This window comes from Caloenas nicobarica, chromosome 10, assembly GCF_036013445.1.
Source record: "Caloenas nicobarica isolate bCalNic1 chromosome 10, bCalNic1.hap1, whole genome shotgun sequence".
In the NCBI taxonomy this organism is placed as follows: domain Eukaryota; kingdom Metazoa; phylum Chordata; class Aves; order Columbiformes; family Columbidae; genus Caloenas; species Caloenas nicobarica.
This window is the reverse complement of record NC_088254.1, coordinates 12,350,070-12,371,154: the sequence shown is the minus strand read 5'-3', so window position 1 is coordinate 12,371,154 and position 21,085 is coordinate 12,350,070. Positions and strand designations below refer to the sequence as shown.

The 21,085-nt window shown below is 39.6% G+C and overlaps 2 protein-coding genes across 4 annotated transcripts in view; both read right to left on the bottom strand.

Annotated features, from left to right (window-relative positions):
- Positions 1-3,915: 3,915 nt before the first annotated feature.
- On the bottom strand, positions 3,916-13,855 carry DUT (deoxyuridine triphosphatase). 2 transcript variants are annotated; one of them, XM_065641652.1, is made up of 7 exons: positions 13,601-13,855; positions 12,858-13,020; positions 11,545-11,636; positions 10,398-10,442; positions 7,409-7,483; positions 6,925-6,995; positions 3,916-6,493 (listed from the first exon to the last, which is right to left on the bottom strand). In XM_065641652.1, the coding sequence occupies exons 1-7, from the start codon at positions 13,605-13,607 to the stop codon at positions 6,437-6,439; spliced, it is 510 nt and encodes a 169-aa protein (XP_065497724.1). In that variant the 5' UTR covers positions 13,608-13,855; the 3' UTR covers positions 3,916-6,436. The 2 variants fall into 2 exon arrangements, with proteins under 2 accessions (XP_065497724.1, XP_065497723.1); XM_065641651.1 differs by lacking the exon at positions 13,601-13,855 and adding an exon at positions 13,422-13,489.
- Positions 13,856-19,763: 5,908 nt separating this feature from the next.
- SLC12A1 (solute carrier family 12 member 1) overlaps positions 19,764-21,085 on the bottom strand; it is a 46,080-nt gene continuing 44,758 nt past the window's right edge. For both annotated transcript variants that reach the window (XM_065641374.1, XM_065641375.1), the window contains exons 25-26: positions 20,921-20,988; positions 19,764-19,899 (exon numbers count right to left, since the gene is read on the bottom strand). In XM_065641374.1, the coding sequence (XP_065497446.1) occupies positions 19,764-19,899; positions 20,921-20,988 (204 nt within the window). The remainder of the gene's footprint in view (positions 19,900-20,920; positions 20,989-21,085) is intronic.

Below are 21,085 nucleotides of genomic sequence, written 5' to 3'. Positions count from 1 at the left end.
AAAAACCAAAAGCTCTTGCAGAATTTAAATGGCTTGAATTACCCATAAAGCTGACAGACTCGCTGCCAGCAGTAATTTTTACATGGAAGCGTACGAAAGCGAGACTGGTGATTTGTGTTTGCTGCTGCAAAAGCCTGACAAGTGGGGTTCCTTGCTGCTGTCCTGCACCCTGAGGAAGGTGCCAGTAATTTGGCAGTGACCAGAGTGCAAGTGAGTGCAAGCGGGAAGGTTGTGGTTGGGACTGAGGTGTGTTAGCAAGGCAGAACTGGATACTACACGCTGATGTGCTTGCTAGACATGGCACAATTAGCTGCAAAGGAAAGGGGAGGTTTTCTTCCAACTAGGACACATAGTTATTTTGTCTTGGACACTTGGAGACAACCTAGGAATCCATAAACCACAAAATACTCATGTTGAAAGAATCTGCCCAAAGATATTACACTCATGACTGTTTGTGTGGGTTTTTTTTTCTTTTTCCTTTTACAAAACTGAAACAAACAAATTCCTTTGCTGTGATCAATAGTAGTAAAATGATAACTTTCTTCAGTTTAAGGATATCAGCTTTAAATATTAAGGCTACAAGCAATATTAATTGATACAGAATTCTTATTTCTGTTACAAAATTTGCTACACAAATGTTTCCTAAAAAGCCAATGATTAATATTACATTTTTTGTGACATAATGAAAAAACCATCAAAGTCTAAGGGGGAAAAAAGTGTGCATATACAGCTCACATATGTTTATTTAAGCATATTTTACATATTAAAATACAGTAGTTACTTTCTGGATGAGGGCTCTCAAATTATAAAATTAATCTGTCAGGTTTTCAGACTTGGCAGGGTAAAAGGTTTTCTTGCTGTGTTCTAACGGAGTAAAGGAAAAGCATCACTTCAGTGGTGAAGAGCTAAATAACCACACAGTTAATGGAGGAAAAGTTTAGGAAAGTAATCACGTTAATTCACTTCAGACCCGATCCTGCAACCTTTAACCATACAGTGACATTCTTTGCCCAGCAGCAGACCCAAATTTACACTTTGCAGAATCACATCCTTTCTGAGGTGGAGATTGCCAAAGAGCTGTTAGAGTGGGAAGTGCCATGTGTGCCAATTCGAGAAACCAGTAAGGCAGGACAGGCTGCCCTATATTTTCAGACTTTTGGTACCTTACATAAGTAGGTGCAAAATACTTTTTTTTTTTCCTGATTCTTTTCTTTAGAAGTGCAGTCATGTGCAATCAGGTGGAATAAGCGTGCTGATAATTTTCCTTCAGAAATGGTAATGGTTAGCGATGTGGACTCTTTTCTTTTTAGGCAGAAACCATGAGGCGCTGAAGCAAGCATTCACTTTTCTTGCACTTGAGGTCACAAATTTATGCAAGTCAAAAATGTTGGGCCTGCCAAAAACATCATGCTACACTCCACCAAATAAAAGGACACTGTTATTCTTACAAGGAAAGGTTTGACAGGACAGGAAATAGGCAGGGTCATAGAAGTTTACTTAATACTGAAACTTAGTTAACTATCTTTAAGCCAAAATACAATGATAGGTATTTTAAAAAATTTAGAAGCAGGCATGGAGGGAAGACAAATATAAGAGCACTGGACTGTGCTGTTACAGGAGTAGCAACCAACTCAGAAACTAGGGAACCTTAATAGAAATTCACATAATTCAGGTTACTATATATCACCTGCCTTTACTGGGTTAACATGCATTAAATAAGTTTTAATTTATGTCCTGAACTTGCAGCCAGAGGCATCTGATTTGGAGAATCCAATGCAAAGTTTACCAAACTATACACTACTTTCATTAGAATGCAATCCTTAAGTAGACTGCATTCCACTTCAAGGAGTTGGAGGAAGGGGGAGTAAGAAGAGAGTGACTATGAAAGATAGGAAAAATGTTGCTGTTCATTACGATTTTCCATTTTTTGTTGAAACGCAGCAGGAGAGCAAAGCCACAGGCTTCTCTAATGCTCTTGCATGCCAGGAGGGATTATGCAAACACTGCAACCACCCAAATCTTATTTAAATTACAGTCATTGTTCCCCCTTTAATGGTGATACTTTTGCCTGCTTTCACTCAAATATTGCTGCATCTTGCTTTCTGCCAACACAGTCCCAATGGGAGTCATCAACTCTTAATTATAGATGAACAGACCTTTGAAAAATACCTCAGGAAAAAAGTGGAAAAGAAAGCAAACTTTAAGTGCCATCTAGTGGCTGATCAACTAAAAAGCGTTAAATAGAGCAAAAAAATTCTTAACACACCACAGAGTAATGTAACTGTAGCTGAACTGAAGAAGCAGCACTTAAATTCACAGCCACTAAAGACTAGGTTAATACTTTGGGGAACCAAGAAAAGGACTAAAGATCAATGGTATCATTACCATAATTTAAGATTTTTGTCTGTAAGTGGAGAGTTCAAAGGATAGGAATTGTCTAGTGATCACCTGTTCCTTCAAGACCCTCATCAGCTAGCTTATCAGCTTCTGCCTTGGTAAGGAAATCCAAGTTGTCCTATGTATTTCAGTCCAAATTAGAAAATAGAACCCTTTCAGATTTCAAAATAGAACCCAAACCATGGGGTTGAAACTGGAGCCAAGCATCTGAATTCAAAAGGTAGTATTCTCCTCCAAATTCAGCTGGGGTTGAAGGCCAGATTTTATCTATCTCTACTTGTAACAAGTCGAATCAATTTCTAAAAGAAAGGAGGCAATTTGTTAGTTAGTAATGTCCTTTTCCTCTCCCTGCAGGCAAAACGCCATTTTCTGCTATAGATTGCAGAACAAACTACAACAAACTATTTTCCATTAAAAGAGCTCCATGTTCTGTTTACACAGAGGACATTCCACAAGATCTTTCCTGAAGATTTAGGTAGCTCCTTGTGGAGATGTGTCCCTTCTACAACAGTAGCTGACAGGCTGAACTTAAATAGCTCTGTCTGAACCTGTTCAGTGACAATTGAGAGCAGCCCAACATAATTTTATTTAATGTAATTTTCATTTCATTGTTCTGCAAATAGCATTATACTTTGGGCTTGCTTTGAAGCTTTACATCTCTTCAGTTTCATACCTATAGCGAGCCCTGGGGATCACACCTCAGCGACAGGTTCTAGAGACATGAATCTGTCTAGATAGAAGTAAGACCTATGCCTGTTAGTGTCTAAATTCCCATGAAGTTCCTTGGTCAAGCACGTTGTTCAGTCAATGGCGCATTTAGCTAGTTTTTCACTGAATTACAAAAATACTTTGCAACTAGTTAATTTAGGCAGAAGGATAGATCTCAGATAAAGTAATGATCAATGTGTTTCTGAGTCCTCTCTTCATTTTGCTAATATAAACATTTTTAAACATTATGATTTTTGTTTAAGACAGGATCAAATGTGCTGATTATAGCTTAAAATATACCATTATAAAGAGAGAAATGTAAACCTTGCTGAAGAGATGCCAGTCTACCTTCTTCGCCTTGCTTATAGGGAAAGAAAACAGATGCTGTTCTGTGCCTTCTGTCTATGTTTGCCAGATACCAAGATAAAATACTTTTGTAGCATAGGTGGTAACAATGGAAAAAGGGAATATTAAAATAATTTGGAGGATATTACTTGGCATATTAATGACCTTGTGGAACTTTTTTTTTTTTTAAAGGGGAGAAGAGATATAGGCAGCATAGTTTGAAGCTGCAAGTAGTAAATTCTGTTATTAGAATTCCCTACTCACTACCAATACAAAACGTTCCTAGAGGTTTCAGTAAGGGCCCTGGTCTGCAGTAGTGAGTACCAATGTCAGAGCTTTCAGTACATAGCTCTGAAACTCTTGTTGCCTGGTGGTCTGGTTTAACCCAGGGGGCAACTAAACACCACAGAGCCTCCCCCGGTGGGATGGGAGAATCAGAAATAAAAGGTAAACCTCGTGGGTTAATAAAGACAGTTTAATAGGACAGAAAGGGAAAATAATAATAAAAGAATATGTAAAACAAGCGATGCATAATGCAATTGCTCACCACCCATCAACCGATACCCAGCCAGTTCCTGAGCAGTGGTTGCCCCTCCCTCCAGTTTATATACTGAGTATGATGTCATATGGTATGGAATATCCCTCTGGCCAGTTTGGGTCGGCTGTCCTGGCTGTGTCCCCTCCCAGCTCCTTGTGCACCTCCTTGCTGGCAAAGTGTGGGAAGCCGAAAAGTCCTTAACTTAGTATAAGCACTGCTTAGCAACAACTAAACCATCAGTGTGTTATCAACATTATTCTCATACTCAAACCAAACCAGAGCACTACACCAGCCACTAGGAAGAAAATTAACTCTATTCCGGTTGAAACCAGGACACCTGGTTAGAAATAGTTGTCTTCTGTAGACTTGCTATTCATATTGAAGCAAAACCCCAACACCATGAAAGGAATTATCAGAATGTGTTACTCTAGTGCAATGGTTTGACGGACAGGGAGGAGTTCAGTGTAGAGGTGAGCTTGAAAGCACTTGGGTTGTTTCAGGGTCAGACCTTTCCACGGTCCTACTGGGAAAAGCCTTGCAGTACCCTTAAAGTCACTACATGCTTCTCTAGATAAGTATTGAGAAACAATGAAAAGGAACTCAATTATACCCACTTTCAAAATAACTGAGCCTTTTTTGGTAATGACACTTAGATAATGGTCTGTATGTTGACAACACAGCAGGCATGGATTTGTAAATGTGTTTTCCTCATGCATCTGACATAGTGCTTTTTCTAGCAACTACTATTCCCTAGCTCAGAATCTCCATTCAAAAATGGAAATTAGATCAGTTTTCAACAGGTACGAAAATGATATGTATCAACAGAACTTAAACATTTTACTTGTAGCTTGCTGTTCCAAGAGGGATCATCTTGTATTATCTTTCCAACAGGACTTGCATCAGTGTATCCCCTGCTGGTTTTTCGCTTTGGGTGGTGGGGACATGAGAAAAGCAGCAAGCTTGCTCTCAACTTACAGTCCAGCAAAAGGAAACAGCTTTACACAAAAGGATTATAGTTATTTCAAGATCTTCAAATAGTGTTTGGTAATTGAAGTTCCTTTTTGAAATGGAAGAAACTTGGTGTTGAGATCAGCTTTTCCAATTAATTTAAAACTTCATTAGTATCATGTGCTTCTTGCTCACAATAGACTTTTGTGTGGTCAGCCTGCTTGTGAAGGTCTGGGTATACAGATGCAAGTACAGATGTAAGTACAGTGTTGTGATAAGAGCATGGAGAGGGGAAAAAAAAAAAAAAGACTGATAAGCATGTAATGCACATAGAAGGAAAGACTTGTGCCCTAGTGAAAGATGAATGTACTTATTGTTTCAGCATTGCCAAGTCAATGTAATGACTACCCTATGGTTGAAGGAATCTGAATGCTGTCTCATTGCACTTTATCTTCCAGCTCCTCAGGGAAGAAGGTGGGGGTAAAATGTATAAAATGTGCAATATTTTTGGCCTCCTTCACCGGAAATGGCTAGCCCTAGACAAGGACATGAAACTAATACCAACGGGATTATTATCATCTGAGAATACCACGGAGAATGCTGGGAACATCTTAGCCTACAAAAGGCCCTTCTCTCGTGTGCCTGTTCTTTCACCTGAAAGATTTTGAGTCATTCAAAAGATTCTGACACGTAAAAAAAATCGGGTTCAGGACAGGTTCCAAAAGAGTTCTATGTCAACTGGTCAAAATAGAACTGAAAAAAACAATTCATGCACTGCTTGAATAATTCAGAATCTTTCTTCCATACAGTAACTTAATGAATTTGTCAACAAATATTTCAGCAACATATTTCATAGCATCTATTTAGTACGTAGAAGTTATTTCCGTGTGAGTTCTGTTATTTAGCTCAAACACTGTATTGCCTGCCCTTTTAATAGATGAAAAATTGGCTGAGGATCAGCTAAGCATCAAAGACAACTTTGGCTTTGAACAGAAACACAAGTATTTTGGCAGGTTGTAGAAGATGCAATATTTAATATCTTTGTCTTACTCCAATTTAGGGGTCAGAGTGGGAAGTCGCATGAATACCCGAGTTATCACCGATTCTATATGCAATAGGCTCTCAGCATGACATACGAGCTACATGGAAGATAGCTTTCAGAATATTAACACAAACTGACAAGGGAACAATCAGCCATTTCTGTTTAGGTGAGTAAAATAAAATCAAATCACTAAGTCGAGTATAATCTACACATAAACAATCAGTTCTTATTCCTGAGGACTGAACATCTAAAAAGAAAAAATAATCCATCAACTAATCAATGAAATCAGTCATGCGCTTTCACCCATAATGCAGATGAATATACTGCCTGTAAAAAGAGGACAGATACAGAAATCTCTGAAAAAAACTTGCAGTTTTTTCTTATGTATTCTAAAATTCCACTTCTAATGAAAATTTAGAAATAGCATAACAAAAAAAAAAAGCATATTCAAATCATTTTCAGTTCTTTCCAGTAGAACCAAAGCCACCTTCGCCACGTTCTGTATCATCTAGAGCCTGAAAGACATAAATTATAAGTTGGTTTAGTGTCTTAACTTGCCTTTTGTTTCTACACAACAGATCTTGCGTATCATAGAGGAAGGTATATTTGCTCATAACAATAGCTATAATTGAGAAACTAAACCAAAACAATTTAAAGAGACATTTTAGAACACCTTTTGTACAAGTTTAAACAAATCCCACATTGTGAGAAATCTGTTTCTAGTGTATACTGAAGAGTTTCTCAAGCATCTGTTAATGCTGAAAACTACCCCCCTAAAAGTCCACGTAAATGCAGGCAAAGCATCAAGATTTTTATTCGGGTAGCAATGCTACTATGTAGTTTTAAAGCAAAGTATTTATCTATTCCAGAAATTTCAGCTTATATACAACTATCTTAAACTATTAATTACTGAAAACAGCACAAACATTGTCTTTTGGCAACTTACTTCTACTTCTTCTAGCTCAGGATAACAAATGCGTTCACAGATGAGCTGGGCAATCCTATCTCCTTTTTTAACTGCAATTAAGTTAAAATATTATTAGTTCCTTCAAAAACCTGTGAACAACCAACATAAAGTTTAGACAACCCTCATTCAAGAGTATCAGAATGCATTGAATTGTAAACACTTATTTGGAACTTAGTCAAGAAGATACTAATGGTCCCAGAAAAAAATACAGGCTGATAAACTTGTGCTTAGTCCTTTTAAGGCCAAGTTTCAGCAGCAGTACCAGCTCAAGGCATCTCCCTTCACTCCTGCTGCCATACTGTGGCATCTTAAGTGTCATTATGCATGAATACTGCAATGTGTTAATTTGTAAGAAGAAAAATGTTATCAGCTAATTCTAACTCTTCGTGGACTTTAAAGAAAAATTATTTTTCCATTTTGAGTCAGATGGCTGAAAATAGGCTCTGCTAAGCTTAACACTTACCTTCAAAAGTCTCCTTGCCAAAGTTGAAGAGTACTACACCAACATTTCCCCTGTAATCCTCATCAATAACACCAGCTGTTGTAAGAAAGAATTAAGAGGGATATCCAGTTAATAAATGTTGTCAGTGTATTAAATAACGTTGATTCACATTAGTAGAGCTGCTGAAGCAGGTCCAGAGGAGGCCATAAAAATGATCAGAGGGATGGAACTCCTCTCCTGTGAGGAAAGGCTCAGAGAGTTGGGGTGTTCAGCCTGGAGAAGAGAAGGCTCCAGGGAGACCTTATTGCAGCCTTTCTGTACTTAAAAGGGGCCAATAAGAAAGAAGGGACCAGACTTTTTAGCAGGACCTGTAGCAATAGGACAAGGGCTAATAGTTTTAAACTAAAAGAGGGGAGATTTAGACTACATCTAAGGAAGAAACTTTTTTCCAATAAGGGTGCTGAGACCCTGGCCCAGGTTGCCCAGAGAGGTGGTAGTGGATGCCCCATCCCTGGAGACATTCAAGGCCAGGCTGGATGGGGCTCTGAGCAATCTGATGTGGGTAAAGATGTCCCTGCTCATGGCAGGGAGGGTGGAATAGATGACCTTTAAAGGTCCCTTCCAACCCAAACCATTTCATGATTCTATGACTTGTTTTGTTTTATACAATAGTGGATACCGAGTCCATGCTACATAGATGCATTACAAAGAGAGATTAAAAAAACCTGCAATGGCAGCACAAATAATTTTAAGCATCACTCAAGTTCTGCAGTCAGTTGTCCATTAATTTGGTGTATTTGTTCACGAGTCCCTCAGGCTTGAGAGCCGAAAGCCAGAATTCATATTGGGTACATACATTTTTGTACATATGCTTATATATGCATATAAAAAGATCATTAGACATTTGGATAAATTCTTAATTTGACAAACTATTCTCAAGTGTTTCTGTACGGCTAAGACAACATTTTTCTAGACCATTTGCTGAGACAGATATTGCTATGCATTAGAGATTGATAATGGAATTTGCTAATTTAACATAACAGGGGCTATTTTTATTTCTATTATAATACAGTATTCTGCTCTGATATAACACAGTGCTCAAAACTTATTACTACAGATTACTCATTCTATTTAAATTGAGATTATGCTTTTATACGTATAAAATGTACCAATTGAAGTAGTATGGTTAGATTTATACATGCAAGAAACTCTTGCATGTCACACTTTTGCTGGAATTATCTCAAGAAAATTTATAGAACAGAATAACTGGGGCTACTCAAAGTCATTAAAAATTAACTTTTCTGCCTTCACATCTCTGACAGAAAGCAAGTTTATTTCGACATAATGACAAAAATTGTACTTGATGTATTGGTTAGTGCTTAACTGCTAATGAAGCTTTCTGATCTGCCAGACATTGCTGCTATTTTCTGGGAGAGAGGAGGAAAAAACAAACAAACAAACAAGAGTATCTAAAACTTGGCTTGTATTGGCATAACTGGAGCTTAATGGCACATTAGTACTTCTACCCCTTTCTAAACCCTAAACCTTTTTTTTTTTTTGTCTGAAAATGAGTGTTATAATGGGTCTATACTGATTTACAATGCATCTAGTCAAACAACTTTCCTGACCTTTAAACAATGGCATTAGCACAATCTCAGCTTTATGTATAAACATTAAAATTATTTGTTGAAAAGGCTGTCATCTGAACAGATACTTCCATGAAAATATACCAAATTCTTTTGACCACCTATTTCACTACTGCTAGAGGCTGGCTCTCTAGCATTTGAAAACTGTCTATAACTAAAGGTGGAAATGACTGATGAATATTTCTGTGGCTGAACTGAAGTCAGCAATGCCAAAAACTTAAGTCATCCATTGTTATTCACTAGAGGGGAAAAAAAACCTCTCACTAAACCACTCTAATTTCCTAAGCTTAGCTATAAAGTAAACACCTGGTAAAGGTTGTACAGATTGCATCGGATGTATTTTCTAGCAGGCAAGAATTGCACTTGCTGTATATTTCTAAGGATGAAAGCTTTCCAGAGGATGCAGAGAAGAAGAGCAGGCTTCTTCCTTAAAAGCATACCCAATACAAACAGAACTTGTGATTAGAGTTGAAGTTATGTATTAAGAAAATAACATTTAAAAATATGTTTTGTGGCCAAAACAATTTTCTAGTGCTGTGCTGAGTGACTGAAACACTGTCAAAGCCATGATAATTTCAAATTCCATTAAAGGCACGGCTGGGTGAAGATTTTCTGAAATAAATGCCCTACCAATCATTTTCTGTTTAAATGTACTATACTTCCACTGACATAGTCTTACTGAGTTTAACCACCGTGTGGATTTTGAATTCAAACAACAAAACCTCACATCTGTAAAGACTTTGTACAAAGTGGGATTATGGTTTTATTTCTGTTTCAAAAGACTTTCAATTTTTAAGCAAATTAATGCATAAAGCTATAAGTTTAAATTTTATTTGTTTTACATGATTTGTTACATTTTCATCAGTCAGAGCTCTTCTCATCCTAATAAGCAATTTTCTGTAAGTGAAGAACTACCTACAATAATGGTGTATTCAGTGCTTTCTATCATTCTTTTTGAATATCATTACTATATATTCTCTGCATAAAAGAATATCTGTATGTTATTGGTTTAATTCATTCAGATTTTACACTGGACTGAAAAGAAACACACAGATATGTTTAGTCAAAATGGAGCAAGCCGAATGTAAACAGTCATCTTTAAAGCCTAATCCAAAAATATAACTTCAATGCCAGGCATTGCCTACAAAAGTACCATACGACTATTATTTTCAAAAATCAGTAATATTTTTATAATTCAGCAAGTTTTAAAATAATTACAATGCACTGGCTCTTTGAGGTATGTCCCAGTTATCTCCTTTTGCCAGACTACCAATGAAGCTAGCATTATTTATTTAAACATATTCCAATGTGAAATTAAGGCACTTCTGCAATCGAGATTTTAGTATAAGGAACAAAAATCTTACCACCAACATCTATGAAGTGCTTTGCTGCTAAACCAGAACGTGGTGCTGGAAAACAAGAATTTTTTCATAAGTATAATAATGTCTTTCTTTTAAAACTCTTACGCAATATTTATAGCTTAGATAGTGTGTTTGCACAGAGTCATGGCAGCAAGAACTGTTTTCACGGTCTTTCTAAAATAAACATGACTTTACAGGAACTACTGTAAGTGTTAACGTATATATTAAACAAAACAACAGCTGCTACGGGCTACAATACAATTGCAATCTTTAGCACTATAAGCATATCATTGTTTAGACCACCAATTGCAGAGTAGGTTACTCCAAGGAAGGCGGCTGGAGCAGGCAACTACTATCTAATCTTGGTTTATTTTTGGCAGCTACCACTGCTTCAGAATAATCTCAAAAAACTATTAGGTCAATCCATTTAAGTTACGATGGAAAACAATATTTGGCAAGCAATTCACTAAGAAATGTTATACGCAGATAAATTAGATGATGTGCAGGGGTTTTTTTCTACTTACCTTACTCTACTTTGATGAGGTGGTAAAATATTTTATTTTTAAAATTTTGTCTGGGATAAGAGAAATGCACTCACATTCTCCTTTTAGATGAAAGGACATGGCACACTCTGACCATGCTCTTCCACTGGAGTAGCTATTGCTTTTTTTACTTTAAGAAGTGACACATAACTCAGAAAACAAAAGCATAAAACGTAACAAAATATTTTGTACAGGTTCTCTCAAGTATTCTGTCACAGAAAGTAGTCAAATTCTCCTATACTAGTACCCTTACTTTAGGGTTAATTTTTAAACATCCAGGAGTATATTTTCTATATGTCCATTACCTATTGGTATTTGTGATTTGAAATCTGAAACTGCAGAGAAATAATGAACGATTGCATAGCCTATAAAGTGGTATTTCGATACAAAAACTTTGCTAATTATCTTTTTGTCATTTGACATACACCAAACCTCAAATGTATTTCACAAGAAACTTCTGTTACAAAGCTTAATAACTGACAAAGCCACGTGACACCTCTTTTATGTATAGACTAATTCTGAAAGCTTTAGGCAGAATCTAAATGTGAAGATGGCATCAAATCTGTTCTGTAATGACTCCGCAGCATTTTTATAGCCTGTTTACTTACCTACTCGGCCATAGCATCCTGAGGGAAGTGCAATTTGAATGTCTGTTTTCACTACAGCCTTTTCCATGGGAGGTATCACACAGTCATAGGCACTATATTAAAGAAAGAAACACTAATTTATATAGAAAATTTTGAAAATTTTCTTCTCCATAACTTAATGAAAAAAATTACCCAGAATTATTCTTGCTGAGAATTTATATCATGGAATTTATACAAGAAATATTTACACATTTGCAAAACCTAATGCAGATCCTAGAACACAAGATATTCCTATTTTGATGGTGCTAGCTTAAGATTTCAGTAGTGTCATTTGAACAGCATAGTCTTAAGACTGTCAGTTGTGTGTTTTAACTGGTAACATAGGCAAAAAATACAAGTTTAACTTGAAATTAACCATTAGGTGAATGGGGTTGTGCAATTTTTGTGCAAAAGGAGAAACTTTAGGATAGTACTCTCTCCTGATTAAGCTTTTCACAGCAGATGAACTAGTTGTAATAAAAAATAATAATCTATTAAGTTAAATTTTAGGCTTTTTTTTTTCTGAGCAGGTCGCAAGTTCATGATACACGTGATTCTGTTGGGAACTGCAAACCAGAGAGACTTTAAGAACTTTCTGAAGCTACCCAACTGGAGGCTTAATGAAAGGCAGTGGCAAACATACCACAGTGAGCCTGTTCTGCTTGTTTAAGGCAAGCATGTCTTGGCCTTGATGAAGAACTGATTTTTAAGCACTGGGATGCACTGAAAGGTTTTTTTATGAAATAGACTTTTTCCAGTACAGTGCACCACTGGAACAAGAAAAAACCAAACCTGGTAAGACAAAAGGAATACAAAGGAAAAGTGTCCAAGTGTGGTAGGGCAAAGCTTCAGGAAGGAAGTCAGGCAAAGGCAAAAAAGACAGGCCGATTATTCTGATACTAAGAAAGGTAAGCTAGAGGAGGTTGGAGTTCAGATATAACACGTGCTACCGTTTTTTGTTTCACAAGGAAGGCACCTAGTCAATGCTGGTGCAAACCAGCAGTTCAGGCTGATGCGTCAAGCCTGACTTTTGGCCAACGGCTGCATCGATACGCGATTAAATCGGTGCTGCAGCATGACTGGACCACAGATATCTGGAAGCGGAGAGGGATGGAGGAGCAAGGGAGCTTACGAACAGGCCAGCTCTGGCCTCCTCCTCTGCAGGCCCGGGGGGCTCTGCTCGGCAAGAGGCGCTTCCTCAGGACGGACCCGCCGAGCGCCCCGCAGCGCCTCTGCCTGAGAGGACACGGGCCAGGTCGTGGCGTGGGCTGCTCCCCTGCGCGGGGCACCCTCACCTGTACAGATCGTAGCCTGCAGCCCGAGCAGAGCCCTTGGAAGGGGCGGAGGCGTTCTCGGAGAGCTTAGTGAAGCGGAGCCGCGCGGTGGGCTCCTCGGGCACCGAGCCTTTCTGCCTCTTGCTGGGGGACGGCTGCAGGACGGCGTCAGAGGCGGGCATCGCTGTGCGGGGACGGGAAGGCGAGAGAGCGGCTGTGAGGGTTGATGGAAAAGCCCGCGAAAACCAGCCCGACCCACTGAAGCTGGAAACAGAGGGGGAAACTGCTCCATCCTCGGCCGCTCTCTGTGCGGTGCGCCCTCGCCACCCCTCGCCGGTGAGAGTGGCCTCGCCCGGCTCCTCCTCAGCGCCCAACTCGGCGGGCCCTGCCGAGGGGCCCTTCGCGGCGCTGGTTCCCGCCCGGGGTGTCGGGTCGGACCCGCTGGTTCGCGGCGCCCCGTATCCCGCCCTGGCCGCGGCTGCGCGGCACGGCAGGGGCAGGGGCCGAGCAGGGCCCGGGGCCGAGCAGGGCCGCAGTGCGGCTGGGCCGTGTGTGGTCCCCCCGATGCCCCCGCCGCCCCCTTACTGCGCCCGTGGGGGTGCAGGAGCTGCCTGAGGCCCCGGGCCAGCATAACGCTGTCGCCGTGTGGGGATCGTGCCACCGTCAGACCGCCCGGCGCTCCCCGCCGCTGTCCGGCGGTAGCAGGCTGGTGGGGCGCGGGCGGAGGGCAGCGGCGCCCCCTTCTCCCCCCGCCCGGGGTGTACCTGCCATGCGAGGCCGCTCAGCCCCTACGCCAGCGGGCCGGCGCCGGGCGCCTCCGCGGGACCCGGCGGTGGCGGTGCCGGGGAGCGGCGGGCGGACCTCGCGGGGCGCGCAGCGTTGCCGGGGGACGCGATTGCAGCTGCACGGGCGGCGGGCGGAGCCGAGGCCCACCGGGGGAGCGGGGCATCCGCCGCCGGCCGCGCTGCGGAGCGGGGGCCGGAGCTCGGCTGTTACGGCTGCTCGGAGGGGCCGCCCCCCGCGCCCGTCCGATTCCCAGTCGCGCAGCGGACATGGCTGTTCTACGTGTGGTACCCGCTGCCCTGCGCTGCACCCTGCTGCAAATAACCTTCCTCCAGAAACTGTCAGGCAATGACAGAAATACGTGCCTTGTGAAAGGGAAACAACTGCTTCCCCTCCTTGTCGAGGTTGTAGATAGGCAAACCTATCAATGCTCCACTTGTCTTGTTTTCCCGTCTCAGAGCAGAATAATTTTATGATTTCATCATCTTTGATTTTGATGTTCGCTGCCCTCTTTTGCCAGCCTGTCTATAAAAGGTTCCCCTCAATTCCCCTGTAGCTGTCTGTGCGGTGGGCTAAGACTGCCCACTGGACTCATGGTTGCAAAACTTGTGCTTGATCACTCTGATGGGTGTCATTTTCTTTATGCAAAATAGCTGCAGACTGTTCTGTTTGCTAGTCTAAATTTCGTCAAATAACTCTGTGACTTTTGGGGTTTTTTTTACAGATCAAAGTGTATGTGACTGTCTCCTTGCTGTGTTACATTGTTTAAATGTGTCCAGGTGGCAGTGAAACCATTGCTACATATTGCAGTCCAGTTATGAAAAAGATTCTGAACAATATCCAAATCAGAGGTTTCTTTTATTGCTGTTCAGCACTGCCAGTCTTAATAGTATGCACTGTTTGAATGAGAATATGTATATATCATAGACCTATGTGAAAAAGCTACTTAGAATATTTAATGACTTCTGATATAAGCTATCCACAAATTGAAGTTATAAGAATTTAAGTTCTGTCCAATGAATATCTAGTTATAAAAGGTTACTTATACAAGCAGAACTTTATAGAGGTTACAAATGTGTCCAGCACTATGGTGTAGAGAAGGACTAATTTTATGAATGGCCTGGCTTGGTGAGGCAGGCTGGGTTCCTCGCTAGCTCTAAGGTAGGCTGAAAGTCCATGAATAATAGATAGGAGGACTCATCCAAACATACTATCAAGGAGAAAGGTCTCAACCGAGTGACACTTTTTTCCCCAGATCGTTACAAAAAACCCTGTGCTTAGAGTCTGAGCAAGTTTGCCTTGATCCAGGGAATACACTGTTTGCTCTGTAGATGTCACTGGCTCAACGTTCCTGTATTCTTGATTGCTGATTAGTGCTGCTCTCCATTAGGCATTTCCTCCTGACTTTGAAAAACAGTAGTGAGATAAACTGAAATTATCTGCCTTTTACCTAGATTGAGAGTAGGAGTGGAGAGTTCTTTGTTGTACATGGAAAGAAACACAGAGCTTCTTTCAGGGGTAATAATCTGTAAAATTCTCCCCACTGAAGGTTTGGTGTTAGAATGAGCATTTTTATTAGAAGAAAATTGTGGCTTTAAAAGAGACATGCCCCACCCCAGTCTCCCTTAGAACAGCTGTCTCTCTCACAGTGATTAAGGTTTGTAATTTAAAAGGCTGCTGTGAGGGTGTTTATGTATAATTAACCTCTACTTTTGATTGTGTGTTTTGCTGTACAGCGTGGGGGGCTGTGGAATTTTGCCATTGCTTTCTACTCTGTTCCAGAACAACCTTAATGCTTTATTCTGTTTGAAGCTGAATTTTCTCTGATGAAATTCCAGCAATGGCATGACTGTGGGTTATCACTCTTGTTATTTGTGGAGAATGTGAGCTAAAATTTGCTCTATTTGTTGTTGCACTCACACAGCTACATTTCCTGTTTTTCCTAGCAGAGTCAAGGCCAGTGTGAGGTGTTACCACACAGCCTCGATGGGCTATACACCTGCCAAGGAGCCGTGCCAGCCAGGTACCAGAACAAATAGATGTTTGAACAATGGTCTGACGTACGCTGAACTGCATTGTTACAAACCCTTTTCCTCACCTGTAACTTGAGAGCTGAGTTACTCATTTGGCAAACAGCTGCAGTACTTTAAGGGTTTATTGCCCTTCTGACAGAAGTTACAATTGGGTAGCAGGGGTGAGAGGGTCACTTCATTGAAGTCCAGTGACAGTCAAATAACTTGAGGGGGACCACTGAACTTCCAAGTTGAAAAGGCTGAGGTTTGCTCCAATTCTGTTCTCCCAGCCTTGCTGATAAGCTGGGCACCTCTGCCAGAGGGGAGGTGACAAACAGGTGTGGGGAGTTAAATGAGTCACCAACAGCTAAAACTCAGTAGCTCTTTGCCCCATATCTACAGCAGGGTGAATTCATGTTACTTGTTGCCATGTCTTTTACTTGTAAACTACTCATCAGTTGCTGAAACTGCTTTTGCCTTAAAGATCATGTGGAATTGTAGAAAAAGAGGGAAAAGATGAGAAATGTCCAGGTTTTCTGAGAATGAAGAGCAGCTTGTCATACTTTGTCTAGCCAGGAAGGCTTTTGGCAGGACTTTTCAAAGATGTAATGAAAATTGCAGGAGTTTAAGACTGGTGAAATTTGCTGTGCAAGTGGCGGGAGCTTTGTACTTTGTGATTACAATGATTAAGCAGAGAACTCCCTTGAGTGTGAAATATAGCAGCATGCTTTTTCAACAATGTGGCTTCTGCAGTTGCAGCTGTTTATCTTTAGAATGCGATGCCTTTTTGGTTAGGTAGATTTTCTGCTTGTGCTATTGGGTTGCTGATTTAAAAATAAAATAAAGAAACAAATAAAACTGCCTGAAACTAACCTCTGATGGGGACTGAAAAATCTAATGAAAGGTGCTTTTGAAGAATGTTGTTCTGGAGTGATACATGGGGACACCTATTACTGTTCCTAAGCACTATGCCCTAAGGCTGTGTGATCAAGATGGATGGATAAATCTTTTTACAACCACTGGCAAGTTAAGGAAAACATATTCTCCGACCTATGATGGAATGCCTTGTATGATACCTGTTGGAGCTCTACTAACATTAGGAGGGAAAAGTAAGATTCACTGATGAGAGGAGAGCTAGTGGATCATTTTAACAGGCCCTTAGGCATAAGCTTAGCTGTGCAGGATGCCGAGACATTTGAAGAAGCCTCAAAATATTCTTTGTTCTTGCTGATAGCAGCGGTATTTTCACACTTTAATGCCCTTGGTCACCTTATCTGTGCTTGCTTTTGTTGCAGCTGATCAAATCAACCCTAGATTAGATAAACCTGCAGAGCTGGTGGTGTGATATAAGCTCAAAATGTGCTAAATGGCTTTAGAGCCTTTTTCTAGAGACGTTAAACTTGTAATTAGAATTCAGTTATTAACATGGTGATTAAAATTCAGCAGTTGTTTTATGCATAATGCATGTAAAAGAGGAAATGTCTGTTACCGAGTAGGAAAAGAGGTAGGTAGACTAGCAAAATTTTGCAATTGAAGTTGCAATTTTTGAGGGAGTCCATAGTTAGTTAGTGTGCTCACCAGATTTGTCATGCACACACTTCAGAAATCATGGTGAGGAACACGAAATAGAAGCTCCTAGGAAACTGCTGTGTTGAAATTACTTCTGAATTTGTGGAAATAACGCTTTCAGGTAAACACTGTTGTGTCTAGAGTTTGTGCTGCTCGTTATAAATTCCATAACCTTGTTGTGTGGATACATCTTCTAATTAATCACTGTAGTCTAAGCAAGGAGTTTTACAGGGATGTGTATGTTAATACTTAATTTTTGATCGTTGTTCATTTAGAAACATACCTCTTGGAATTTTTTGTAATGCCTACAGTGATGTGTTTGTGAGAGAGAAGTGTGAATAGTATTGAAAGTGCCATTGCTGGTATTGCACTCCTTCCCTTTTTGGATCTGCTTAGGTCCCTCAGATCAATTTGAGTTGATGTTCCCTGTAGATGGAGAATTACAGTACTTGGGAATATTTGGGAAAGAATCCTCACTCGTGTATGTAGTTGAAGGTCTCAGTGCAGGTGTGTAATTCCCCCAGGTCCTTCCACAGATTATAGTAAGAAATGCTCTTACAGAAGGCCCAAGTGGAGCCTCTGTAAAAGCTCTTTTTCTTTCTGTTGACTGGGTACCACATGCAGATTATACCTATTTGGTGTTTGAAGTGAGGTAAAAAGGGTGGTGGCCATTGCAATTCTACAAAGGTGGAAGGACCTGACAGCATGTAACAAGCTCCTGTCTCAGTGCTAACATGACTGCAAAGGGTGAGAATCATCTCCCTGTTTTGCAGGTGCAGAATGTGATGTTTGGTTTGCTCAGAGCTGTGCAGGAAGCCTAGTATATCTAGGAAACTCGTATATCTCTGTCATGCATTTAAGCTGCAAAATGATCCTTCAACCGGGTTGTAAATGTGTAAGAAGGAGTGAAGGAAGAACATTATGAGAAAATATCAGTATTTCATATCCTGCCTTCAATAGCTGGAGAAAATAAACCATGGATTATTGGGCTACATTACCAAGTTCTGCTGAATTGCTGCTGTTGAACTTGGAAAAATATGAATATCCAATATTTGTCATTTTTGGAGATGGAGTGCTAGATCCTCCACAAGTTAAATTCTAATAATTCAAGCAAAGGTGGAATCTGAGGCCTGCTTTAAAATAAGCATTTTGTGAAATTCAGGGTTCCCTGGCTTTCCTGGGGTGTAGATTTTGGTTCCTCTCTGCAAAGGAGTTGCAGAACTAAAGTAATTAAGTTCACTGCACTCCTTAATGGTCTTTGGTTTAAATAATGCTTACACACAGGATATAGCTTTCTCCATTAAAAATAGAAGCCACTTTTATTGACAGCTGAAATTATGAAGTACTATCATGTTGCAGAATAGATAATAGGAAAATTACAGAACTTAATGGGTTTCCTTTATTTCAAGTTGGTACCTAATGAATATTATTTAGAAAGTCTAAAAATAAGAGAAATATTTTACATAAATAATAAAATACAGCATTTAACTCAGCTTATGGAGTTTATTTTGTTTTCCAATCACATAAATCACTGTACATATTATCCTAAAGTATAATGTCAGATTGTATTAACCTGTAACATTCATATCAAAAATTGTCAGAATATTTATTATTTCACTAATTTATTTGTGAAATTTACCACATTTAATTAATGCAATCATAAACTCCATTCTATGTCAGAGCTTGAAAATTGATTATCAAGTCTTGTCATATAGAGTCCATATTTTTCTATATGTAACTTTTGTCAGTTAATTAGAAGCATCTGAGTTAATATAAATTAGCAGAATATAAATTAGCACAACAATTTAGGTAAAAGCATTTACTGTTAGTATAGCTCTTAATTTGGCAATATGGTAACTAAACAGCATCACTACTTGCATTATACAGGGTGTTTCAAAAAGATTAACCCAATTTGAAATCACTACATCTCTGCAGCCAGGAACTGTCAGCTCTTATCTCGATGTCTATACGGCAGGCAAAGAGAACCGTTTGTAAGTTTTTGTGTAACATATTTGATCCATCTTATTGGAACACCCTGTATATATCAGTTTATGACTTTGACCTGATGGGTACCACATAGGTTTTTTTTCTATCTCCCAAGCTGTTGCATTTGATTGTAATCCTCCTGTATGTGTATGAGCAACTATGACAGTGCAGTTTGAAAAACTTATAGATTTAATGCTTTTTGTATTGTAGCAATTAATTTTGGCTTTCTGGGATAAATATCAAAAGCATTTTCAATGCCTTATAAAATTACTGGAATATTTGCTGTCTCATGTGATACCTATACATATATATATATGTACGTATATGTGTGTGTATGTGTATATATATATATATAGGTAGATTTTCCTTCTTTTGTCTCTGCTGGAGAGTGTAACACCAGCAAGGACCATTTACATTTTTTTGTCTAATTCTTCACTGTGTTGCTTTGGATTTTTGAAAAAAATTCTGTCAATTATTTAAGTTTTAGATCTGTATTAGAAAGGCATCTCTTTAATCGCTGTATTAAAAATGCAGGTGTTGAAATCGAGCAAGGGATATGCTAGGCACTGATGTTTTCCTATGAATAGAAAGTCAGTACGTTTTTGTGGTTGCCCCTGACCATTAAGACTGGAGGAAGGTTCTTGGAGAGAATTTCTAGCCAAGCCATATACAGGTAATCAGACACTGCTCCTTTTCTTGCCACTGGGAGGCTCCTGTTTAGACAGAGAGAAAAATAAAATTGGTGTTATGAAGACAGGAGTAGCTCTGATAACATGTATCTCACTAAATAGTAAGTAGAAAACATCAACTGTTCATACACAACTCTGAATGTTCATAATTAGACTACATGACTGGTTTAGTCTTATAAAGCACAAAGCTACCGTTAGGCCTTAATCTTGCAAACTCTTGCTCAGCTGCTTAGTGCCATTAACATGGCCAATTGTACTGGACATGGACTGCTTGTGATTATAACCTTAAACTGGTAAAGAAGCATTTTCGGGATCATAAGACCCACATGTAATATGGTTTTTAAAAAGGATAAAAATACAATGCATGCACAGTTTTGTATTCCATCCACTGTTTTCTGATCTTTAATTACTGTGAGATGGGAGTTTTAAAGTATGGGTAAATTTATGGTAAACATTACCTGATCACCCCTTTTTTGGGGACTAAACTAATAGAGCTAAAGAGGTTTATTTGTGCATCACATATACTAAGTAATGTATTGAAGCTGTGTATAAAAATGTGATTGACTAAAAATTGATTCTGAAAATGGCTTTTTAAAAATGTCATAAGTGGACTCTATGCAATTGCATCATTTTCACTCAGTTTCACATAGCTCAAAGTACATCTTGGCTAACAACTCCACTAATTATGTGCAAACAAAAAGAATCCTTTCTCTAACTTAGAGTTATTAGTAGTTGGGGGAAAAGAAACGAAAATGTGTATTTTCTGCAGGTGAGTAAGCAGGTGTAACACCATGCAGATTTGGATGTGAAGATTACATTTTGGACACATTTTCATGAGTAGAACTTTGTTTTAAGATATGAAGAACTACTAGGGAAGATTCATTTTCAGTGTCGTCCCAGAGAACCATCAGTCCAGATGCAAGTCCTTCAAAGGGTACTTAAAAGATTATTTTCACCCTCAATGAATTAACATAACTGTTTCTGTCCAGGATCCCTTTACACGTTAGATTATTCTCTAAGTTAGAACCAAGATCTTGCCACTCACAGGACAATGAGGTTAGCTGCCCTTGAATGTTCCTGTAAGAGTTCATTCAGACGAACTTGGCGGTAACTCTGGTTAAAACAAAACAGGGAAATAAAAAAATCAGTTAGGTAAGTGATCCTCAGTTCTGGTGCCTTATGGAATACCACGCTACCCACTAGATTTTCT

Excerpts from the sequence above, each read along its gene's own strand:
- DUT (XM_065641651.1), bottom strand. The coding sequence starts at position 13,467 with ATGCTGGCCCGGGGCCTCAGGCAGCTCCTGCACCCCCACGGGCGCA. Across the intron at positions 10,443-11,544 it reads AGGATGCTATGGCCGAGTAG|CACCACGTTCTGGTTTAGCA; the intron begins GTAAGTAAACAG and ends CTTGTTTTCCAG. Across the intron at positions 6,494-6,924 it reads CTGAGCTAGAAGAAGTAGAA|GCTCTAGATGATACAGAACG; the intron begins GTAAGTTGCCAA and ends TATGTCTTTCAG.